Here is a 24850-nt window from a genome sequence, read left to right on the forward strand (position 1 = left end):
AATTCTCTGGCAACAGCTCTGGTGGACATTCCTGCAGTCAGCATGCCAATTGCATGCTCCCTCTACTTGAGAAATCTGTGGTATTGTAGTGTGTGGCCTTTTATTGTCCCCAGTACAAGGTGCACCTGTGTAATGATCATGCGGTTTATCAGCTTCTTGATATGTCTCACCTGTCAGGTGGATGAATTATGTTGGCAAAGGAGAAATGCTCAATAACAGGGATGTAAACAAATTTGTGCACAAAATTTGAGAAATAAGCTTTTTGTGCGTATGGACAATTTTGAGTATCTTTTATTTCAGCTCATGAAACATGGGACCAACACTTTACATGTTGCGTTTATATTTTTGGTCAGTGTACTTATTCATCTAATTACATGTGAATTTATTTATTCTTGTACTGTATGTATATTTATGTGTGCATTTATTTATTCATTTATTTCTAATTATGGCAGGTTTGATCCTCCATAGTCACTAGTTACCACAGCCACAACGTCAAAATTGGCTATAAGGTAAAAGTTCATATTTAAGGTTATCAGTGTGGTTAGGCTTAAGGTTAGGTTTAAAATTAGATTTTAAGAACATTTATTCTGGCTGTGGTAACTAGTAATGACCCTACTTTTGAGCGTTTGTTGTTGTCTGAATGAAGGAATGCTGTAAATCGAGAGGAGTCTAGACATTGTTCTGATGAGATGTTAATGATGCTGCCAAACATACCCTCGTAAAACTGACCATCCTACCGATCCTCGACTTCGGTGATGTCATCTATAAAATAGCTTCCAACTCTCTACTCAACAAACTGGATGCAGTCTYTCACAGTGCCATCTGTTTTGTCACCAACGCCCCATACACTACCCACCATTGCGACCTGTACGCTCTCGTTGGTTGGCCCTCGCTTCATACTCGTCGCCAAACCCACTGGCTACAGGTTATCTACAAGTCTCTGCTAGGTAAAGCCCCGCCTTATCTTAGCTCACTGGTCACCATAGCAGCACCCACTCGTGGCACGCGCTCCAGCAGGTATATCTCACTGGTCACCCCCAAAGCCAATTCCTTCTTTGGTCGTCTTTCCCTCCAGTTCTCTGCTGCCAATGACTGGAACGAACTGCAAAAATCTCTGAAGCTGGAAACACTTATCTCCCTCACTAGCTTTAAGCACCAGCTGTCAGAGCAGCTCACAGATTACTGCACCTGTACATAGCCTATCTATAATTTAGCCCAAACAACTACCTCTTCCCCTACTGTATTTATTTATTTTGCTCCTTAGCACCCCATTATTTCTATTTCTACTTTGCACATTCTTCCACTGCAAATCTACCATTCCAGTGTTTTACTTGCTATATTGTATTTACCTCGCCATCATGGCCTTTTTTTTGCCCTTACCTCCCTTATCTCACCTCATTTGCTCACATTGTATATAGACTTATTTTTCTACTGTATTATTGACTGTATGTTTTGTTTATTCCATGTGTAACTCTGTGTTGTTGTATGTGTCGAATTGCTATGCTTTATCTTGGCCAGGTCACAGTTGCAAATGAGAACTTGTTCTCAACTAACCTGGTTAAATAAAGGTGAAATTAAAAAAAAATGTGACGTTGAGGTTTATAATAAATACCGCTTTGATGTCATACAAGCAAACCACACACCTGAGTCCAAATGTGCACTTCACATTTCAATATTTGAAAACTCAGGTAATTTACAGTATCAACGTTCATGATCACTATGTTTGATGCACAGTTAGAAGGATGACATGCGTTATACCCTGGGTTGTCCTGAACCGAATTAGCCTGTTTGTCCTATAGTGAAGAACATTAGCTGACAAACACGCAATCGAAAGCACTCATGTTTCCATTATATGGACAACAAAATTACAATCTGTTTTTCTGAAGTGTAAGATCATATTTTATCATTTAGATAGCCATGTTGGCAACAGTATAAGCTTTCAAATGATACCACCTGACCCAGATTGTGATTTATAATGGAACGTTTTTGGATTACTTAATTAAGTGATAATGCCAGAGAAGCCGGTGTTTCGAGGATATATTGGAATGGGTGATGAAAACCGTGTCAATATATCCTGCAAACACCGGCTTCGGAGAAATTATCACTTTTATACAACAAGTTACCAACATATTAAAATAATGATTTAAATATTTTCATTAACGTTATGTTGATGAATTTATTCATACTATTTCATCCTTCCACAAGTCTAGGGTTGCTACCCAAGCCATCTGGTTGTTCGTTCTATCGGTTTGGTTGCCAGAGACGCGACCCAGTTGCTAAGTCTTTTTGTTCTGTATCTATGGACGCGACCCAGTCCTTCGTTCTAAATGTTCCATTGCCATACTGGCTGGCAATGTTCTTATCCCTTGCTTGCTAGAATAACCACGCCAGAATAACAGCAAAGTATCTGCATTTGCATTTGTTTTAAGCTGTTTTCTAGTGACATTTATTTAGATACATCCATAACAATGAGCTAAAAATGCGCGACTTCGCCTGGCATAGAAAATGTGCTCACTCGTCAGGACACTGTTGTTTAGAGGAGCTAGCCAACAACACAGCTAACACAATCACTTCAAATTGAAGCTGGAAAGACCGCAAACTAGCTGCACTTCGTTTCGTTATTTCTTTGTATATATCCATTTCGACTGGCTGAGAAACGCTGCCTGCCTGTCTGTCTGTCTCGTCCCGACTCCCGACACGTTTATTACTATGGGACAGCTGGAGATCAAATTTGAATATTGAAACAATGTTGCAAATGTCGGCGAGACAGACATCAAGGTTTATATAAATCTCCGCTGTTGAAAACTAAATGTTGGTCTAAAAGAAATGTGAGATAATGTCTAGATGCTTTTTATAGTGGAGATCAAGTTTATAAATTGCCTGGCTGGGCTAATGAGACAGTGGATTGCGAAGTCAGATGGAACAGTGTAAATAGGCATTTTAATGTCATAGATTTAGCCAGTGGAACTTGTGGAATAGATACCGACTTGAATGCAGTTTTAACCAGTCAGCATTCAGGATTAGACCCACCCGTTGTATAAACAACAACAATGCTTATCGTGTGATAGTGGGGACGCAGGGCTGTGTTCCAAACAAAAAAACTACAAGTGTGCTTGCTTCAGTTCCTCAACCGCAAAGCTAGGTGAGCTATAAAAAAAACACCTGATTGTTGAAGGCTTTTTCCTTGTCAGAAAAGTGCATGGAAATTACTTAGGAACTGTGCACAGTTTTGAGATGTGTGTGGCCACTTGGAGACAACAGACCTCTCACTCAAACCCTTGTTATCGTTTTTCTTATGTTGCACCTATCCCAAAATGTCAATGAATATTCGTATTATGTTACTGATTGTACAACGTAGACTTGGTTATTGACAAATGCTGTGAAAGTTACAGTAAATGTAAAATGCAAATTTTATCAATAGTGTAATGTTTGATTTCAGTCTTGTGTCAAGTGAACTGTCACACATTTGGTTAGATAATTTCCCCATAATGTCAGAAATGTTCCCTTTCAATATCCCATTACGACTGTAGCTACCAGCAGATTGGCTCGATGGCGAAAAAAGCAGATTTGTTGAATAACACAACTAGCCGGCAGACGTTTCAGGTGGTGTATCACCAGAGAGGAAGAGCATAGTTACTCTTTGGTGTCACCGTTTTCTGTGTACATTGCTCGGGTAGCTGAGGTGAGGCCAATGACTATAGTAGACAATTGGCGTTCACTCAAGTCACGTCATTGGCCAACATTGGGACTACAGATCCCAGAATGACCTGCGACCACGTTTGTTATCAAACATGCTAAAATGTTGTTGTTAGCTAGTCGTTAGCCAGCAGCTGTCCAAATATACTTCCTTCGTTGTTATTTTATCTTAATTAGCTAAGAAACAATTACATGAGCCTACTCTTACCTGCCATGAAAAACGTTAGCTTCCCTATAGCAATGCTGAAACTAAGTACCATTAGCTAAACTATCAACAATGCTATCATTTTGAACTAGCTACAATACAGTTGTGTAACGTTTGGATTTTAGTGTCTGCCAGTGTTATTGAGAATCACAGCTTGCCTGAATTGGACCATCTTCTGCCGTTTGGTAAGACCTGATCGCATACTTTGTGTAGTTAAGGTTTATTGTCTATTGACTTTGCTAGAATGACTAGCTAACCTGGTAGCCAGTCTAATTAAATCTCTACAGTTTGTTGTTAAGTGACATACTGTAGCTAGCTACGGTATCTATCTAGCAAAAGCAAATAACGTTAGCTAGCTAAACCACTCATATATTATTTTTCTCACCTAGCCAGTAATCCAGTAATTAAAAATATTTGTTTTTGTACATTTAGGTTTTGGTCAATGTATTTGTTCTACAAACTCACTATGTTTGGAAACAGAAGTTGAAAAGTATGGTTTTTAATTTAATTAAGCACAAGCAATAATCACAGCTATCATTAATACTTTATATTTCCTGATTTTATATTCCGGGGTCCAGACTGTTGCTTCAGTTAGTGCGGTGGCTGCCACAGAATGCTGTCTACTGTGAGGACATTGTTGGCTAGAATATCCAGTAGTGTGAGTTCAAGGTCTGTGATTGGTTTGACACGACCTCTCTGCAGCCATCGGACCTATTCAACGGACCCTGCTGCTGTCAGGGTAAGATAACTCATGTTGCATATCCTGGGCTCCAAAACAAGATTAATGTCGACAATATATTCAATGCATATGCTACAATAAGACAGCCAACAAGACTTTAGAAACATTTTGAGCTAATAGGTAGCTGGAGATCAACTGTCAATGAAATACAGAAACTGTTTTTCCTCCGTTCCACTCAATCACAGGTGCTATATGATGGAGAATGCCCCATATGTGTTAAAGAGATCCAATTCCTGCAGTATCTGCAGAGAAACCGACCAGGGAAAGTCGACTTTGTGGACATCTCCCTGCAATGCTTCAATGAAGAGAAGTATGGGGGAATCAGCTATGAGATGGCCATGGACGAGATGCACGTGATTGATGAGAATAACAAGGTAAACCGCTTGAGTTGGAACGACACTTCAAATATGCATGGCAAGAATGGCTATGTTGTCAGTCTTTTGTTTGCTGAACAAAAATATAAATGAAAGATACCTCAACAACAAAAAAAGGTAGGGACGTGGATCAGAAAACCAGGCAGTATCTGGTGTGACCACCATTTGTCTCATGCAGCACAACACATCTCCTTCACATAGAGTTGATCAGGCTGTTGATTGTGGCCTGTGGAATGTTGTTCCACTCCTCTTCAATAGCTGTGCAAKGTTGCTGGATATTGGCGGGAACTGGAACACACTGTCAAACACGTCGATCCAGAGCATCTCAAACATGCTCAATGGGTGACATGTCTGGTGAGTATGCAGGCCATGGAAGAACTGGGACATTTTCAGCTTCCAGGAATTGTGTACAGATCCTTGTGACACGGGATCGTGCATTATCATGCTGAAACATGAGGTGATGGCAGTGGATGAATGGCACGACAATGGGCCTCAGGATCTTGTCACGGAAGCTCACTGCATTCAAATTGCCATTAATAAAATGCGATTGTGCTCGTTGTACTTAGCTTATACCTGCCCATATCAGAACCCCACCACCACCATGGGGCACTCTGTTCACAATGTTGACATTAGCAAACCGCTCGACCACACGACGCCATACACACTGTCTGCCACTGTCTGCCACCCAGAAACTGGGATTCATCCYTGAAGAGGACATTTCTCCAGAGTGTCAGTGGTCATCGAAGGTGATCATTTGTCCACTGAAGTCTGTTACGACGCTGAACTGCAGTCAGGTCAAAACCCTGGTGAGGACGACGAGTGCGCATATGAGCTTCCCTGAGACGGTTTCTGACAGTTTGTTCAGAAATTCTTTGGTTGAGCATAGGGCTGTTACAGTGACTGTATTACCGGCGGTCATGAGGGCAGTCAAATTCCACGTGACTGTTTAGTCACCGTTATTAGGCTTCTCCAAGCTCTGATGCTGCTGATGGTCATTAGTAGCATACCAAACTTGCTAACTGCCTGGTACTCAGCACTCTATTGTCCCTCTAATCACTCTGACATCAATGCAAATGTAATCGAAAATCTAATCAAACACTTCATGAGAGCTAATGAGTTCATGTTGCGCAACATTTCTATAGGCTATGCAATTGCGTGAGAAAACAGCGTTTTGATGGTCTCTATTAAAATAGGATGATCCCATCAGCTTTCTATAGGCTAGGCCTACTGTATTTATTTCTTAACTTTCCTAATATTAAGCACATTGATTCTCTTTATAACAGGAGTATAGCCTACCTGGCTGGCATGAAAATTAGAAAAGCGTCCTCCATTTMCTATTTAAGTGCATAGATAACATGATCTCCCCCTGCCCTTGTTTGGAGACAGGTGCATGATAGTGGTCCATTTTAAATCCAAACAAATTTCACACATATATTATTTTGTATATGTGAAGACAAGATTAAATAAAAAATAGTCTGATGGGTGACAATATTAGCCTATCACTTGTGAATGATAACCAGCTTGTGTGTGACTTTTTCAAAGCATAGTCGCACACCTTATGTAGCTTAGCCTATAGGCCTATATGTTTTGATAAGGTTTGTATCACAACTAAAGTGGCCAAATAACTTCTTAAAATGAAGCACATTAATCCGCTTTGCAACAGGTGTAGCGCCTAGCTGGCATGCATAACTGGCGTTGCAAGTTTGGGGAAGATCATTTTCACCATAAAAAATGCACCTTTATAATAAAATCATTACTTACATAATCGCATTTGAGGTCACTTGAGATTGTTTTCTTGCTAATTGATTGCATTTAGGAACATTTGCTTTTATAGCCTACTGCCGTGTGCGGATTGCTGTGATTTATAATGTGAAGAAATAAACCATTAGGCTATCAACATTTTAGCTAAACGTTGCATAACTTTTAAAATATAATTTGTACACATTTTTATCCATTTTTATTACGTTTTAAAAAAATAGATATTTTTAAACATTTTATTTAATACCTTTTAACATTTTTTATGAATATTTTTTGTTTGTTTACCTTTATTTAACCAGGCGAGTCAGTTAAGAACAAATTCTTATTTACAATGACGCACAAACCCGGACGATGCTGGGCCAATTGTGTGCCGCCCTATGGGACTCCCAATCACGGCCGYATGTGATACAGCCTGATCATTGCTCATTGCTTTTAAAAAGTTTTTTGATTCTAGTGGTTGTATTATTATTATTTTTATCTCATCCCACAACTGTCCCAGACTATGCTTGGAATATTTATTTCTTGCACAGAATGGAATAGGCCAACTTTTGTATTATGGGGGATACTATGGGGGATATTCAGCCCAAGGGCACAACGGACACTGGCCGCAAAGGCATGGATTATTTTAGGGTGCATTACGGTCACACAAAGGGGATGCAGCCAAGAAATTAAAGTGCTTGTTTAATTGTGAATGAGAAACTGATTAAGTGTGTGCAACCTGCGCAAAAAAAACTAAGCAGAGCTCATGTTTTTCATGCAGCTTTTTTCAAATCATCATTAGTCATATCATGCAGCCTTAGAATGTATTAAATATCAAAACATATAGCCTAACATTTGTATCACAACTAAAGTTGCATAAATAACTCTAAATTAAGCATATAGGAGGACTTGTTTCTTTGTTAACCGCTCAACACAGAATAGCCGCATGTCCGCACTCCCTCAAATCGTTTGGAGAAAGTCTTTCTATTTTATTCAGCTATGTTCAATTGTGTTCTTCATAATATATATATATWTWTTTTTTAAATAAAGCAAATCTTGTCTGCTAAATGAACTAGTTAGCCCACAGCCATATGGCATAGCCAGATCAGGGTCTAACATGAGGACAACTTAGAGTATGCTATTCTGTTCATCTGAAATAGACTACATTTTAGACCTGTCTAAAATAAATAATGTATTTATTGTGATGGTGTAGGCTAATTTCAATTTATTTATTAGACTTTTTAAAATGTAGATGTTCCAAAGGTCTGCATCAGTGGCTTGTAGGCTGTGTGTGGAAGCCAGGAGATGCTAAATGTGTTTGTTAATTAACTGTCAATTGCCATGAGACCAGCAGTTATTTGCTTGACAATCACCGGCTGACAAAATTTCATGACCGCCACAGCCCTAGTTGTGCAAACCCAAAGTTTCATCAGCTGTCTGGGTGGCTGGTCTCAGACGATCAGACAGGTGAAGAAACCGGATGTGGAGGTCTGTGGTTGTGAGGCCGGTTGGACGTTCCGCCAAATTCTCTAAAACGATGTTGGAGGCGGCTTATGGTAAAGCAGTGGTTCCCAAACTTTTTATAGGCCCGTACCCCTTCAAACATTCAACCTCCAGCTGCGTACCCCCTCTAGCACCAGTCAGCACACTCTCAAATGTTGTTTTTTGCCATTATTGTAAGCCTACCACACCCACACTATACGATATATTTATTAAACATAAGGATGATTTTGAGTTTTTGTCACAACCCGGCTCGTGGGAAGTGACAAAGAGCTCTTATAAACCAGGGCACAGACCAGGGCACAAATAAAAATATCATAATAATCAATAATTTTGCTCTTTATTTAACCATCTTACATATAAAACCTTATTTGTTAATTGAAAATTGTGAATAACTCACCACAGGTTAATGAGAAGGGTGTGCTTGAAAGGATGCACATAACTCTGCAATGTTGGGTTGTATTGGAGAGAGTCTCAGTCACATAATTTTCCACACACAGTCTGTGCCTGTATTTCGTTTTCATGCTAGTGAGGGCCGAGAATCCACTCTCACWTAGGTACMTGGTTGCAAAGGGCATCACTGTCTTAACAGCTCGATTTGCCGAGGCAGGATAGCGCAGCCCTATCCAGAAATCTGGCAGTGGCTTCAATTGAATTTAATTATTCACAGAACCGCTTGTTGCAATTTCGATGAGGCTCTCTTGTTCAGATATCGGTAAGTGGATTGGAGGCAGGGCATGAAAAGGGATAACAAATCCAGTTGTTTGTGTTATCCGTTTRGGGAAAGTACCTGCGTAATTGCACACCCAACTCACTTAGGTGCTTCGCTATATCACATTTGACATGGTCAGTAAGCTTGAGTTCATTTGCGCACAAAAAATCATACTATGATGGAAAGACCTGTGTATTGTCCTTGTTAATGCAGAGAGAGAAAAGCTCCAACTTCTTAATCATAGCCTCAATTTCGTCCCGCACTTTGAATATATTTCCGGAAAATCCCTGTAATTCTAGATTCAGATCATTCAGGCGAGAAAAAACAATACCCAGATAGGCCAGTCTCTCGTCATCATGCGGTCAGTGAAGTGAAAATTATGGTCAGTAAAGAGAACTTTAAGCTCTTCTCTCAATTAAAAAAAATGTGTCAATACTTTGCCCCTTGATAACCAGCGCACTTCTGTATGTGGTAAAAGCGTTACATGGTCGCTGCCCATATCATTGCGTAATGCAGAAAATACACGAGAGTTCAGGGGCCTTGCTTTAACAAAGTTAACCATTTTCACTGTAGCGTCCAAGATGTCTTTCAAGCTGTCAGGCATTCCTTGGCAGCAAGAGCCTCTCGGTGGATGCTGCAGTGTACCAAGTGGCGTCGGGAGCAACTGCTTGCACGCGCATTACCACTCCACTATGTCTTCCTTTCAAGGCTTTTGCTCCATCAGTACAGATACCAACATGAGCAGCAGCTACGTTTGGCTACATACGGACCGTTTGTGGATTTCCCGCGAGAGAGTAACGGTTAATGTGATTGGATGTTAATTATTTGACTAGGCTACCTGTATTTGACATTGTGTTGTTATTTCGCTGAACACTAGATGGTTTAATTTTATTTTTGGCATTGAAACGAGGCTACTTAGGCGAGGGGGGAAAAAACTCACCGAAATGTATAGCCCCGTTGGAAAATATAAATGGACTGTTTGAAAATGTAATTTTTTTAAAATATGTATTTTAAAATGTGAATCATATTTTAATTTTGGGTACCCTTGACYGTTTTGGAATACCTGTGGTAGAGAAATTAACATTCAATTCTGTGGCAATAGCTCTGGTGGACAWTCCTGCAGTCAGCATGCCAATTGCATGCTCCCTCAACTTGAGACATCTGTGATATTGTGTTGTGTGACAAAACTGCACATTAGTGGCCTTTTATTGTCCCCAGCACAAGGAGCACTTGTGTAATGATCATGCTGTTTAATCAGCTTGATATGCCACACCTGTTAGGTTGGCAAAGGAGAAATGCTTACTAATAGGGATGTAAACAAATTTGTGCACAATTTGAGAGCAACAAGCTTTTTGTGCGTATGGAAAATGTCTGGGATCTTTTATTTCTGCTCATGAAACATGGGACCAACTCTTTATATGTTGCGTTCATATTTTTGTTCAGTTTAGTTAGTAACACCCACAGTATGTATCTCTTCTTTCACTAACTCTGCCACTTCCTCTCCTCTCACCTCCCTACAGGTTCACCGTGGAGTTCCAGCCTTTACAGTCATGTACAGTGCTGTTGGTTTAGGCTGGCTGGGCCGCTTCATGTCATGGCCTCTCGTTAGACCCGTCATGGACAAAGCCTATGCAATCTTTGCTAAAAACCGCCTGAAATGGACCGGACGGGAAGACTGTACTACAGGACGCTGTGTGAAGAAAGAACCTTGACCAGGGAGGTTAAAAACTAAAATTATAAAAACTAACCCGTAAACAGAGGAGACAGCACCTCATTGCAGGTGTGGCACCTCTTTACAGTCAATATAAACTCTATTTCCTCTTTATATCAGGTGCACTTGGGCACTGAGTTCCACCACTGACTGAAACTTAGTAATAGAGCTTGCACTCCTTTTGCTGGAACACATGCAGGAAATGTACACTATATAAATGCCCTTCTAGCCTCATCTCTTTTTGCCATACAGACATTCTTTCCATCTGAAATCTTCAGGCATAACTACTTAAAGCTACCACTAGATGGCATCCTTATCTGAGACAAGGCTATTGAATAGGTCCCAGTACATTTAAATGTATTGTTTGCAAATCAGCCATGAATAAATAATTTGCTATGATCATCAACCATTTTCAAGTTGGCATGTTTTTTCATTAGGTTCTTTGACACAAAGGATGAATAATACAGTTACAGAGATGGTATAATATTGTATGTTAGTAGTTTGTATATTTCTTTGTCATTCACTATTCACTGTCATTCACTACCTAATGGTCATTCAAAAGTAAATATTGTTGAAAATCCTCCCAAAATGATGTTGAGGATCGTCCTGAGAAAATAACTCAAGATAAAGTTAACTTTGATGCCTCAACTATATCTTTCTGATTTGRAGAGTGCTCAAGGAGTCTCTGTGCATCATGTGCCTGACAAAGGTTGAGATACTTAGTGATGTTCTATGTTGTTTACTAAACATGGACCCAGTATGTGACAAGGTTATTTTAGGTTGGTTGTAGATATATATATTGGGATATATATGAGTTGGGCTCTTGCCTATGCACTTGTTGACCTATATTGCTTTACAGATCAGGCTAATGCAAATTTACAGTGCATTCGGAAAGTATTCAGACCCCTTYACTTTTTCCTTATTTTGTTACGTTATAGTCTTATTCTAAAATTGATTAAATTGTTTTTTCCCTCATCAATCTACACACAATATCCCCAAATGACTAAGCAAAAACAGGTTTATAGAAGTAAAATTWAAAAAAACGGAAATATCACATTTACACAAGTATTCAGACCCTTTTTCAGTACTTTGTTGAAGCACCTTTGGCCGCGATTACAGCCTCAAGTCTTATTGGGCYTAACGCTACACGCTTGGCACACCTGTATTTGGGGAGTTTGTCCCATTCCTCTCTGCAGATCCTCTCAAGCTCTGTCAGGTTGGATGGGGAGCGTCGCTGCACAGCTATTTTCAGGTTTCTCCAGAGATGTTAGATCGGGTTCAAGTCCGGGCTCTGGCTGGGCCACTCAAGGACATTCAGAGACTTGTCCCAAAGCCACTGCTGATCTCACAGTCCCTGCCGCTGAAAAATATCCCCACAGCCTGATGCTGCCACCACCATGCTTCACTGTAGGGATTGTATTGGCCAGGTGATGAGCGGTGCCTGGTTTTCTGCCAGATGTGACGCTTGACATTCAGGCCAAAGAGTTCAATCTTGGTTTCATCAGACCAGATCATCTTTACTCATGGCCTGAGAGTCCTTTGGGCTGTCATTTGCCTTTTACTGAGGAGTGGCTTCCGTCTGGCCACTCTACCATAAAGGCCTGATTGGTGGAGTGCTGCAGAGATGGGAGAACCTTCCAGAAGGACAACCATCTCCACAGAGGAACTCTGGAGCTCTTTCAGAGTGACCATTGGGTTCTTGGTCACCTCCCTGACAAAGGCCCTTCTCCACCGATTGCTCAGTTTGGCCGGGCGGCCAGGTCCTGGTGGTTCCCCAGATTTATGCCTCCACACAATCCTGTCTCGTGGGCTCTAAGGACAATTCCTTCGACCTCATGGCATGGTTTTTGCTCTGACATGCACTGTCAACTTTGGAACCTCATATAGCCAGGTGTGTGTGCCTTTCCTAATAATTTCCAATCAATTAAATTTGCCACAGGTGGATTCCAATCAAGTTGTAGAAATATCTCAAGGATGATCAATGGATACAAGATGCACCTGAGCTCAGTTTTGAGTCTCATAGCAAAGGGTCTGAATACTTTCTGAATGCACTGTACATAGCAAATATTTGGAATGTAAATTTTAACAATGCTAGTGAAATAGGAACTATACACTACGTTTTTCAGTCTAAGAAGCTCTGCATACTGTCAATATTATGTTAGTTCTGAGAGGCGTAACAAAACATCACTTGACACCCACATCTGTCTAAAATATGTACTGGCTAGAATGGAAGTTGTGACTTTCTCAACTCACTCTGAAATCCCTATKGCCCCTTCTCTTTATTTAGACATCTACTCCATGTACTTCACAGCCTGTAGTCAGTCAGTGGTAACAGCAGATGACCTTAAGCAGAGGGATCTGCGGTCTTAAAGAGGATTGGTCAGTCAGAGGGCTGCTATGCCCAACCCTCTGCTCAGACCAGCCAATAGTATACAGACCCTACAGGAAGGTAGGATGAGATTAAGTATCAAAACAGAAACAGTGTCGGTTCTTTTGAAGAGTTGCCCTGCAGGACATCTAATAAGAAACTGTTTCAGGATAGAGAGGAAAACATTAAAGGAAGAAAGCGGAGGATAACAGGAGAAGAGTTGCCCCAGGTAAATGTTTAATCTATACCTGCCTCATATTTATCAGAATCTACTGTATGTTGTCTCAAGGTTATAGTGAACATTGTCTAACCATGCAGTACTGACTGGACAAATCTGTTCCTTTTACCTTCCTTGGTGCAAGTTGACAGTATTTCTTGATGTTCAATGTACTATAGCAAATTGCTATTTTCAATTAAATTGTGCTCCTTTTTTATGCACCGCAACTACGTTGCATTTAGGAGGGACACGGCTACATATAGAGACACAGTCATAGCTTGTTTTCTGTTTTACCATAGAAATGAGGGCGCAATGAGGTAAAAACTATGCTCTCTGCTTCTCAGATTTCTGTCACGTTAAAGGGATACCTCCGCTAAGTCTTTCCTGGGTTGACTCAGTAGGAAGTGTTTTATTAATACATGTCCCAGTATTCCCTCTCTTTTTAGATTGACATTGGTGTCATGTTACAGTTACGAGGGAAGAGTGGGACAGCATGTCTATTTTGTCAGAGGTGTTTATAAAATGTGACCAGGACCACACACACACACAGTGTATCAAAATAACCCCCCTCCCCACTAGTTGTTATTGTGGCAGGTTAAGATATACCTCTCCTTGCCAGCTACCGTATTGTAGGGACATTGATATGCCATACTGATGAGGGCACATGGTTGCAGGACAGAATGTTTTTTGACCTCATGCCTCTGTTGTCATATAAGGTAAGACTATGTTGACCTAATTATTTGAATGGTGTCACGATCGTGTGGTTGAGAGACGGACCAAAACGCAGCATTTGGAAAATAAGCCATCTTCCTTTTATTAACACCACGAAGATGAACACGACACAAAACACTATACAAACTAACAAAACAACAAAACGACCGTGAAGCTAAATAACGTTGTGCACACATACATACAGGCTACAAACGTTCTACATAGACAATTTCCCACAAATACCTAAAGCCTATGGCTCCCTTAAATATGGCTCCCAATCAGAGACAACTATGACCAGCTGTCTCTGATTGAGAACCAAATCAGGCAGCCATAGACTTTTCTAAACACCTACACTCAACCATAGACTATACTAGACACATACACTAAACCATAGACTATTCTAGACACATCCACTCAACACAAACCCATACACTCTAACAAATCCCCCTAGACACTCCAAACCACCCAAGACAATACAAAAACACAAACCTAGGTATTTGAACATATGGAAGTTATTTAAAAACAACAAATATTTATTTGAAGGCTGCCAAATATTTGATGAAGAACCAAAAACTACAACAGTTGAATTAGTGTAAAAATATGATCATAAGAACATGGTTTGGAGGGCTCTTATGTAACGGCTGTCGTCGGTGGAAGAAGGTGAGGACCAAGGTGCAGCGTGGTAAGTGTTCATGATATTTAATAATAATCAAAACTGAACACTGAATAACAAAACAACAAAGAAACAACCGAAACAGTTCTGTCTGGTGCAGACACACAAAGACTGAAAATAACCACCCACAAAACCCAACAGAAAACAGGCTACCTAAATATGGTTCCCAATCAGGGACAACGATTGACAGCTGCCTCTGATTGAGAACCATATCAGGCCAAACACAGAAATAGAAAATCATAGAAAAACTAACATAGACAACCCACCCAACTCACGCCCTGACCATACTAAAACAAAAGACAAAACAAAGGAACTAAGGTCAGAACGTGACATCTTAGGTATTAATCTTAATATAGCGTATAGTCTAGAATTAAATACATATATTGATAAATACATGATATATATTTTCATAATGAGTGAGACATAAGATAATACAGTAACACTTGACACCAGCCATACTTGGTGTAATAGCATTCAAGTGATGTTCCAAAATATTTTTTCTCAAGGAATTGTTTTAATCTATGTACTACTACTCTACTACTACTACTACTACTACTATACTGTGTCAGATAAAGAAATACAGACATCCCTTTTATTAAAGGTAGATCATTCAAGTGATGTTGAACATGTATAGTAACTTTGGAACTTTCCTGTTTCATAGGACTTTGGAAATGTCTTTATAATTGCATAATAATGGAGTTATTACATACATGGAATAAGGAACAGTCAAACTCTCAGCTCATTGCTAGGCAATTCAAATGCTATTACCAAAATATTATGTAACAACATGCTAATAAACTGTTGCTCCAAAAATAATTACAGTTTTATTACAGGCACAATAACTTTTGAATGTTATGTCTTGTAGAGAATGCTAACTGTAACAATATGGCTATTAAGTGTCGAAAGGAAACTCAATATCCCAAAACTGCTTTCTTGAATCAAATACAAGGTAGGTTGAAAATCATGTTAGTTTGTATGCTGAGTAAACTATCCCTTTAAATATGGTGTTTGAAACAAGAACAGTTATCTGTACAAAATATATTCGGGAGAATGGACATGTACAAAATGTTCAGATAGAAATGTATTGTGTAGATCAAATTCATTTTTTTCAGAAATGTTGGTGAATTAGCTTTTATTGCTTTTATTGTTTAAAGAACTTTGAAAGAGATGGAATGGATTTGTTCAATGACAGACATGAATTTGTTTGAAATCTATCACTTGATGGTTGCAAAACGCCATCTGCCTCACTCTCAGAGAAATATGTAGTACTGCTAGGAGGTTTTACACAGTCAAATGTGACAAATAACTATTTTTTWAAATAAAGAACTGTACAAATGATACATTTGTGACATCAATATTTTTTAAATACAAAAATGAATCAATGCAGTAATGTGAGATCTGTATGTAAAATATTTACATTGACATTTTAGTCATTTAGCAGATGCTCTTATCAAGAGCAAGTTACAGTCAGTGCATTAATCTTAAAATAGTTAGGTGAGACAATCACATATCAAAGTCAAATGTACATGATACGAACATTCKATTTCAGCCAAACAGTGGATATATAACGTTTTGCAACAAAACTCATTTTAATATATCTAAAATCTATAAATTAAGAATCTTTAAGAATCTGAGAACAGTAATATTTTACACACACAAAAAATACTGAAGTATAGATTTGTGTAACGAAACTCTTCAAATATATGTGTCAGATTGGAATAGTATAGGATATTGTGTCCTCTATTCATTATATTTCTATCTTCAACATGCAGTTCCACATACAGCCCTGCCATTAGTTGAAGGCAGACAATCCAATAGTTTCAGAAAAGCAATCACTTCCTGAGATCTGTATTCAAATCATTTTAAAAAGTAGTTGCTTTCTGAGATCTGTATTCAAATAGTTTACAGAAGTAGCTACTCTCTGAGATCTGTATTCAAATAGTTTACAGAAGTAGCTACTCTCTGAGATCTGTATTCAAATAGTTTACAGAAGTAGCTACTCTCCGAGATCTGTATTCAAATCATTTAAAAAAATAGTTGCTTTCTGAGAACTGTTATTCAAATAGTTGTAGTCACCTCAAAAGTAACTATTTGTTCCCCTGGGAAAATAGTTTCTTTCCAGAAAGCATAGTTAAAACTAGAGTTATCCCAGTTTTGGTGGGAGCACCTACTTACCTCTCCCTCTTGTATTTTACAGGGACCAAATGATTCTGATATCTAAGCCTAAGCCAATACAGGCCCAGCTCCTAGCCCACCGTTGGTTGTCTTTGTCCCCAGCCGGCTACATCCAAGCTAAAGATGGGTCGGTTCCTCAACATAAACCTGTGTGTGAGTCACCTGGGAGGGAGGACGTTAAGACTGTTCTGCAAGCTCAGGTACCTCATAACCATCCTTAGAACCTTCCCTCACCTGGCCAAGACACCCCTAGCCTTGGACTTCCATAGCTGCTCCTTGCCTTCCTCTCCCCTGCCTCCCAGCTTTGCCAGGAAAGGAGCCCCTAAGAGCTTGAGGTTCAAACACATGAGCTTGACCGCTGAGTACCTCGTTGGGGGTGGTACCAGAGGGATGAGATACTCCCAGGCGGCCCGTGTCTACTCAACCTCTCGTAGGGATGTGTTGAAGGCTGAGGCCCCCATCGGGGTCCTTCAGGAGGACAGCCAGACACCCTTTCAGTTGAGCATGCTTTGTCTGGGTGATTCGTTTAATCGCCTCTCCAGACACATCAATATTTACTTCAAGAGAAAGGATGTGACCCAGCTGGCCTCTGTTGCTGGGAATGTGGGGTTTGTCGTCACAACTCAGGAGAATCTGGGCAGCAGGCCACAGAGGCGTAGTCAAAGTAATAGGGTAGCCAGGGAGAGAAGAGCATCGGAGGACAGTGAGACAACAACACAGCAGCCTTTGGAAAATGAAAACGATCTTGAGACGTCAGACAGCCAGACAGAGACAAGCTCCGCCCCCCAGCGATATGGTGGACTGCAGTTATTTCACATCAGTTCCATTGCCACCAGGTTTGGAGAAAGTTACAGTTATGTTGCTCATCACATAAACTCATCACATGAACACCTAAAGTCAGTGTTCACCAAAGGTTTGGCACAGGACGTCCTAGGTTCAACTCTGGAAGAAACTCTGGAGGATCTGGCTTCAAGCAGAGTGTCGCCCAGGAGGATGAGGAGGAGGAAAACAATAAAAATCAGTTACATTGAAAGTGTAAAGGAAACTGAAGCGGCTCATTTAAAGACTAGTGCAGCTGTAGCTCAGACCACAGCCATTCAGAAACCAGCCATTGAAAGTGCTGATATCTCCAACAACTGGGACGGAGAGGCAGAGGGCTACCTTCACTTTGCCCAGCACGTCAACAGATACTTTGGAGCCAAAACGGTTACAGACGAAACTGAACTACCACCATCTCAAACAGAACATCTGGTTGCGGACCACATGCCAAACAGCAGGACGTATCAACAGCAGTGTTCTAAATCTTCTACCTCCAGACATGAACAATCACCCACAGTGCTAAAGCAGGAAGATCCACCCATCCGTCCCAAATCCCTTTTCCACATCAGTAACATCACAACCAGTTTCGGTGAGAACTATGCATACATGGCTAATTACGTCAACAGCTATTTCAAAGGCAGCTATGATGCCGTGGAGGAGGAGGAGTTAGAAAGGGGTCCCATCGAGGAACGCAGGGGAGAATGGGAGATGGAGTATGGATCCGTTAGGGTCCCGAAACCACAGCCTGCTGTATCCTTCATGGAGTGCCTTCTCAATCCCAGTAGTGCCATCCCCAGCCTCCTGGGGGGGTATCTGGGGGGCTCCTGGGCTCAGAGCAACCAGGCCCAGCCTGCCTCTATGCTCAGTGAGGCCACATTTAGAAGAATGGTGAGTCACCTTCAACACAACCAGGAAATGCAAATTATCTGTGTGCTTGCTTCTGCTTTTAGATGAACCAGATACTGAAATATTGATATTACCACATTTTACCTGATTGAATTTAAAACTAACAGAGAGCATATCCTCCTTTAGCTCTCAATGTGATCATTCCTTCCTCAGGTGATGGGCAGGAGACAAGCAGAGGAGATGACCCGTGCTTTGGTGTTCAGTCTACAACAGGCCTTCTCTCCTGAGGCCATCACCGAAGTTGTCGATGAGCTCAACACACACCTCATCCGACACCCAGGATGCAAAGCAGTGGTCTGGCAGGTTTGTACCTCAGTGAATGTCTTTACAAGACCAGGTACTTTAAGAGTTTGCATAGGGTTGTGACGGTAATTGATAACCATGTAACTTACAGTTATGGATGAAGACGGCCATGAAAATAAAATAACCAGTAAACCCATTTAAATAAGTCTACATTCATTTTTGATTCATTTTTATTAAAGTTTATCTATATGAAATCAAAGTTATCTAATAGCGGGAGTGTTTAGTAATGATTATAAGCAATAGTTTTGCTAACTTTGTCTACATCTCCTCCTCTTTCCAACTGTCGTTTGATGCTCTTTTATACAATTCACGTTTTCATTGCTCGCTAGTAAATAAATAAATCGGTCTTCTTTTAAAACCTGTTGGATGTGTCTGACTATTCATCATTAGACTGTGGACAGGCTCATCATTAGGCTATGGACAGGCTCATCATTAGGCTGTGGAGAGGCTGCTCATTAAGCTGTGGAGAGACTGATCATTAAGCAGTGGACAGACTGATCATTAGGCTATGGACAGACTGATCATTAGGCTATGGGCAGGCTGATCATTAGGCTATGGACAGGCTGATCTTTAGGCTATGGACAGGCTGATCTTTAAGGTCTATGGACAGCGTGATCTTTAGGGCTATGGACAGGCTGATCTTTAGGCTAGGACAGGCTGAATCTTAGGCTATGGACAGACTGATCTTTAGGCTATGGACAGGCTGATCATTAAGCATTAGGGCCAGCTATGGAGAGGTTGCCTGCATGTTCTTCTATTTTCTAATGGTTTCATCTTCATATCCTATATCACAGTTGCCTCTATCTCCCCCTTAAAACTTTCCTCGTCAATTTATATTATAGACTACATTGATTAAGCATCATCCTATAATGTAGACAATTCTTTGTAGAAAAATAATGTAGAACTCATTTTTAATACTTTTTTTAATACGTTTTTGGGAAAGGACAATTGTTATTTGCTTATGTGTCTGAGTGAGATGCTGTCTGTTGATTGATGGATTATTTTAGGTCGGTGGGTTGGTGTGCGTGTATGAGTTCACAAATTCTTTATGTCCATTCAGAAATGTTCCTAAAATAGTCCTTCATCTCTTTAATCAGAAAAGAAACTGTCTTGTTGCAGTGAAGAATAACAACAGGTGCCAGTTTTGCGTTTCCTTTCTTATGAAATGTGGTGCAACTGAATGAAACGTAGCCAAGCTCCTTTCATGATTCATCAAACTGTATAGGATGCGTAGCCTATATCTTAATATTTTCAATAGCATATTATTTTTCCAGTAGTATATGATTTTTCGCTCATTACTGTGTCCTCTCTAGCCACTTTGAACAACATTTTGCCACAGAGAATGACCGCACCAGCATTGGTGACGTAATACGAATTGTTCGGAAAAGTGGATGGAAAAACGCATCAGACTTGGTGTGAATGGCTTAGTGCGTCAAAATCGGAATCTAGATTATTTTTCTCAGAATTCCTCTCCAATCTGACATTGTATACTAGACTAATATTTAGACCCAATAATAACTTGAATACTAATAATGAAATGCTACTGATAATAACATAGTGTAATGGTAATAGTGAAGTTGCAGAGACAATCCACATCCCCCCCCCCCTCAATACCCAGAGAACCATAATCCAAGAAGATTATAGATGATGATGCCTATGTTGTGTTTTTTTCATTAGTCATGTACTACTTCAATCATCTCCAATTAAATAATATGTCTTTCATTCCAGGAGAAAGCTGCTGTTCAGCTCTTAAGACAACGGCGCAGCCATAGAGAAGACCAGGAACTTCAGTGTGTCATTAGGGAAACCTTGGCTCTGATTGGCTATGTGGATCCAGTCAAAGGTCGTGGAATCCGAGTGCTCTCAATCGATGGTGGTGGCACAAGGTACTGATCCTTCTCCCCATGGTTAAACTACTGAAGTATTACAATCAACTGTAACTGTTATAAAGGCATACAAGCACTTTTTATTAAATGGTAGTTAAAACATTTTTCTCTTGAAWCACTTTTCTGTTTTCTCCCCTGTCTCTTTGCAGAGGGGTGGTGCCACTGCAGGTCCTCAAGCAGCTGGAAGCGGAAACAGGCAAGCAGGTTCACCAGCTGTTTGACTACATCTGTGGAGTGAGCACAGGTAAGAAAAACCCTGACTCACCTACACATCTAGGACTCCCAAACAACAACTGAGCTTGAATCATTTAACCATTGTCATGCAACTGATTTGTCTTTTCCTGTCTGTTTGTCCTTCTTTTGTGTGGCAGGGGCAGTGTTGGCCTTCATGCTTGGCCTGGCCCGTTTCTCTCTAGAGGAGTGTGCAGATATGTACCGTCGTTTTGGCTCGGATGTGTTCCGTCAGAACCCCTTGGTGGGCACAGTGAAGATGGGCTGGAGTCACTCCTACTACAGCACCGAGACCTGGGAGATGATACTGAGGTATGGCAGTTTTTACTGTTCAGTCAACCATGCTTGAATCATAATGAAGAATTCCTGAATTCTTAAAATGTCAAACCATGGTTCTGCTCTCATCTGTGTACTGTTTGTATTTCATTGGACCTTCTACAGAGAGAAGATGGGCGACCAAGTTCTGATTAAAACAGCCAGGGATGAGTTGAGCCCCAAGGTAATGTCACTATTCACTCTGCCCTTTTATGTGTTACCCATTCTTACATTTATATGGTGAAAATTGACCATGGTGTTTTTGTAAATGGTTGTTCAGGTGTCAGCGGTGAGCGCCGTGGTGAACTGGGGGACCAGTCCCAAGGCCTTTATCTTCAGGAACTACAACCACAGCCCAGGCCGTCTCAGCCGCTACGCAGGGGGGTCTGGGTACCAGATGTGGCAGGCGGTGAGAGCGTCGTCCGCCGCCCCGGGATACTTCCAGGAATTCCCCTTACACAGTGACATCCATCAGGTAAGACMTTATTGGCTTCTTCTCCCTGTTTCTGATAGCCTATGCTGACTGAGACTGTGGTTTAATAGAGGTGAAATCAGCTATAAAAGCACTGCACAGATCAAGCTAATGCCCGTACGCTTTCTGTTGTTTGAGAGGGGTGTGGAATTCAGGACCCTTGATAGGAAAGATATGTGCAAAACTGTAATGTTTTTTAATTCAGAGTGAGATGCCCCATGTACAATGAAATTCATTGCATACCATGTGTACCAACAAATCCTGACTCAAAATGTCTGTCCCTTTGTAGGATGGTGGCCTCATTCTAAACAACCCTTGTGCCCTCGCCGTCCACGAGAGCCGTCTCCTGTGGCCCAACCAGCCTTACCAGTGTGTCCTGTCGCTCGGCACCGGTCGCTATGACAATGCTAAGCGGAGCCCGGGCACCTCCACCAGCCTGCGTGCCAAGATCAACCACCTGATTTGCAGTGCCACCGACACAGAGGGGGTCCACACCCTCCTGGACGACTTGCTGGCCCCAGACGTCTACTTCAGGTTCAACCCCATGCTGAGTGCCGAGGTATCCCTGGATGAGAGCAGCGTCAGGGCCATGGAGCAGCTGCAGGCTGACACCCAGGTCTACCTGGACAGGAACAAGCCCAAGATGGCCAGGCTGTGTAAGGTGCTGGGGCAGGAGCGCACTGCGCTGAGCCACACCAAGGACTGGGTCAGTGAGAGAGCCTGGGAGATGCAGCAGAGCTGGGTTTGAGGGTCATAGGTCACAGGTTAGGTTTTATTACTCAGTGCCTGTAGTTTTATACCCTGTTTTTATTTTTAAAACGTTGGAGCAAACTCTTCCTTCCTCCCAAATGCACACATACACCTTTCTGTTTAAATGACTGTGTAAGTWCGTGTTTCTATATATGAACACCAACATGAAGAAATACATAGTTGGAGCTCTGTTACTKCATGCAAAGGGCTCTGTCTGTCATGCATTTATGTATGCAAAATCAAAACTGCATAGTAATTTATATATATTCAGTACTGTATATGTATTGGTATGAATGAGGATGCACTCCTTTATGGAGTAAGATTTACTGTGAATCAAATGGCTGGAATATTGTTAAGTGTATTTGCACTTCCAGACCTGGGTTCTAACACTATTTAGGGTATTTCAATTACTTTTAAAGACATGTGGAAGTAAGTATTTCATTTTTTGGAAAAACAAATTTAAGACAAGTAGTTGAATATTAAAATTTATTTGGAAATACACTTGGAAAGTATTTGAAAATACTCAAATACACTCCCATTCATTTAACTGAGGTATTTGAAAATACTTTCAAGCAGAAGGATATTTATATGGAATCATTTGAAAAATAATTCCAGTAGAAGTAGTTGATTCCGGCCACGTTATTTGAAAATACTCAAATACACAGAAAATAAGTATTTAAATCACATGTATTTGAACCCAGGTCTAYCACTGACCGTATATTGAAGATGTTTGCACTGAGGGAATTCGTGTAGCTGCTAGTGATATGTGTTATCTCATATTATTATAACATTTTTGTAAATGTTAAATCTATTTATATATTATTTAAAACACATTATTATGGAAAAATTATATGCTGTGTTTTGTAAGATGCCTCAGCCTCTTAAAAGCTCTGAAGTGTACAGCAAACTTGTCCCTCACATAATTGTGAAATATCTGCCCTCATGATGTGCTCAGCTGAGGCCTTTACATTCAAGTAATAACATATCTATCTTCTCAGACCCAGTAATTCCCCACCCAGACTTGGATTGGAGTTGGTGATGTAACAATTGAYCAATTAAAAAGCAGCTTGTCATGTGTGGTATTGACTTTGTACTGCTGGAGTTTGAGAGGTTAATGGCAGCCTGCCTGCGTCTAGAGGCTGTACTCTCCCTGGTCAGTCAGTATAAAGGACACACTTTGTTAGAGAGAGAATGAGTGTGTATGTGCCAGCCAGAGAGAAGACACAAGTTCAGTAACCCCCAGCCTTTCACTCAACAAAAGCACAGATAACAAAATAAATGTAATTACTTTAGACATCAAATCATCTTCGATCTATGCCATATGATAGTCCTCTTCCCCATTTTGACTGATTGCTGTATTAAGAAATTACATGTTATGAAGACATTTTGGCTCTTTTCAGCTGATGGTGACAGCTGATCTGTCACTATGGATGGAGATGACGTTATGTTTGTTGTATCCACATTACACAAAGGACATCAGATGGTGCCCAGTTMACAAGTCGTGGGACCAGAACAAAGTTTGACCTGATTTTAACCTCTGAAGTCCTCATGAAATATTGACACGTGTCCTATATGTTGTTGGAAAGAATGCCAGTTTTTCCTGATAACACACACACACATTAGACCAGAGAAGATCAGAGTCCACTGAGAAAGCGATGGAGGATAAGGGCTGTTCAATGTAAGAACTAAATCTGTCTAAAGGAAAGAGATGACAGGAAATACCGCAGGTAACTTTGTTTTATTTCCTTGAATTTCATCTGATTATTTTGAATGCAAGAAATCTTGATGAAACCTGTAAAATGTTCCGCTGCTCATTGGTAACTAGCTAATGTAATACCCTATTTTGAAGAATGTGGACCATGCCTTAATGAGCTCAGTACAACACTATTGTTTAGGCTTTTGTTGTACCTTGTAAAGAAACAATTTATAGCTTGAAGAAAAAGTCATGTTTTTCTCATGGAATGTCTTTACTTGACCAGTAGATACATGAAAGGCTATTGGCATGTGCACATAAGTCCTACATGGACATGATGTAAAGATCTTATTCTCTGATGAACACACCATGACAACTGTTTGTATCTGACTGAGACCTCTTATAGTCATAGGCAGGGTCAAGCTTTAAATGATCTCATCCACTTTGGAGAAGAGGGTGGGTCCATCTTCCACTGAATCAGCACTTCTGTATCAGACAAACGGAGTGAATACTGTATTTAGTTTAGTTCCCACGATTCTCCGTGTAGGTCTAAGCTGTTGGCGTGCTGTCAGAGTTTTGCCAATGGTCTTTTTCTCAAGGGAGCTGTACTCCTCATTTGCAGAGATATTTGCTATTGATTTGAAGATTTGTACTTCA

At 40.6% G+C, this 24850-nt stretch overlaps 2 protein-coding genes and 1 pseudogene across 2 annotated transcripts; all 3 read left to right on the plus strand.

Annotated features, from left to right (window-relative positions):
• Window positions 1-3759: 3759 nt before the first annotated feature.
• LOC111977238 (uncharacterized) lies at window positions 3760-11080 on the plus strand. Its single transcript, XM_024006608.2, has 4 exons — window positions 3760-4086; window positions 4480-4640; window positions 4826-5014; window positions 10484-11080. The coding sequence occupies exons 2-4, from the start codon at window positions 4515-4517 to the stop codon at window positions 10673-10675; spliced, it is 507 nt and encodes a 168-aa protein (XP_023862376.1). The 5' UTR covers window positions 3760-4086; window positions 4480-4514; the 3' UTR covers window positions 10676-11080.
• A 682-nt stretch (window positions 11081-11762) lies between these two features.
• Window positions 11763-23575, plus strand: LOC111976234 (calcium-independent phospholipase A2-gamma). Its single transcript, XM_024004984.2, has 9 exons — window positions 11763-13271; window positions 16841-18525; window positions 18697-18846; window positions 20575-20732; window positions 20882-20976; window positions 21104-21275; window positions 21405-21462; window positions 21559-21753; window positions 22040-23575. Exons 2-9 carry the CDS (start codon window positions 16942-16944, stop codon window positions 22496-22498), a joined length of 2871 nt encoding a protein of 956 aa, XP_023860752.1. The 5' UTR covers window positions 11763-13271; window positions 16841-16941; the 3' UTR covers window positions 22499-23575.
• Window positions 23573-24850, plus strand: part of LOC111976289 (neurofascin-like) — a 29368-nt pseudogene continuing 28090 nt past the window's right edge.

This window comes from Salvelinus sp. IW2-2015, linkage group LG17 (assembly GCF_002910315.2).
Source record: "Salvelinus sp. IW2-2015 linkage group LG17, ASM291031v2, whole genome shotgun sequence".
NCBI classification, from domain to species: Eukaryota; Metazoa; Chordata; class Actinopteri; order Salmoniformes; family Salmonidae; genus Salvelinus; species Salvelinus sp. IW2-2015.

Coding starts and splice junctions, on each gene's coding strand:
- LOC111976234 (XM_024004984.2), top strand. CDS start 16,942: ATGGGTCGGTTCCTCAACATAAACCTGTGTGTGAGTCACCTGGGAGGG. Junction 21,276..21,404: donor ACCTGGGAGATGATACTGAG/GTATGGCAGTTT, acceptor GACCTTCTACAG/AGAGAAGATGGGCGACCAAG. Junction 21,463..21,558: donor GGGATGAGTTGAGCCCCAAG/GTAATGTCACTA, acceptor ATGGTTGTTCAG/GTGTCAGCGGTGAGCGCCGT.
- LOC111977238 (XM_024006608.2), top strand. CDS start 4,515: ATGCTGTCTACTGTGAGGACATTGTTGGCTAGAATATCCAGTAGTGTG. Junction 4,641..4,825: donor CGGACCCTGCTGCTGTCAGG/GTAAGATAACTC, acceptor ACTCAATCACAG/GTGCTATATGATGGAGAATG. Junction 5,015..10,483: donor TGATTGATGAGAATAACAAG/GTAAACCGCTTG, acceptor ACCTCCCTACAG/GTTCACCGTGGAGTTCCAGC.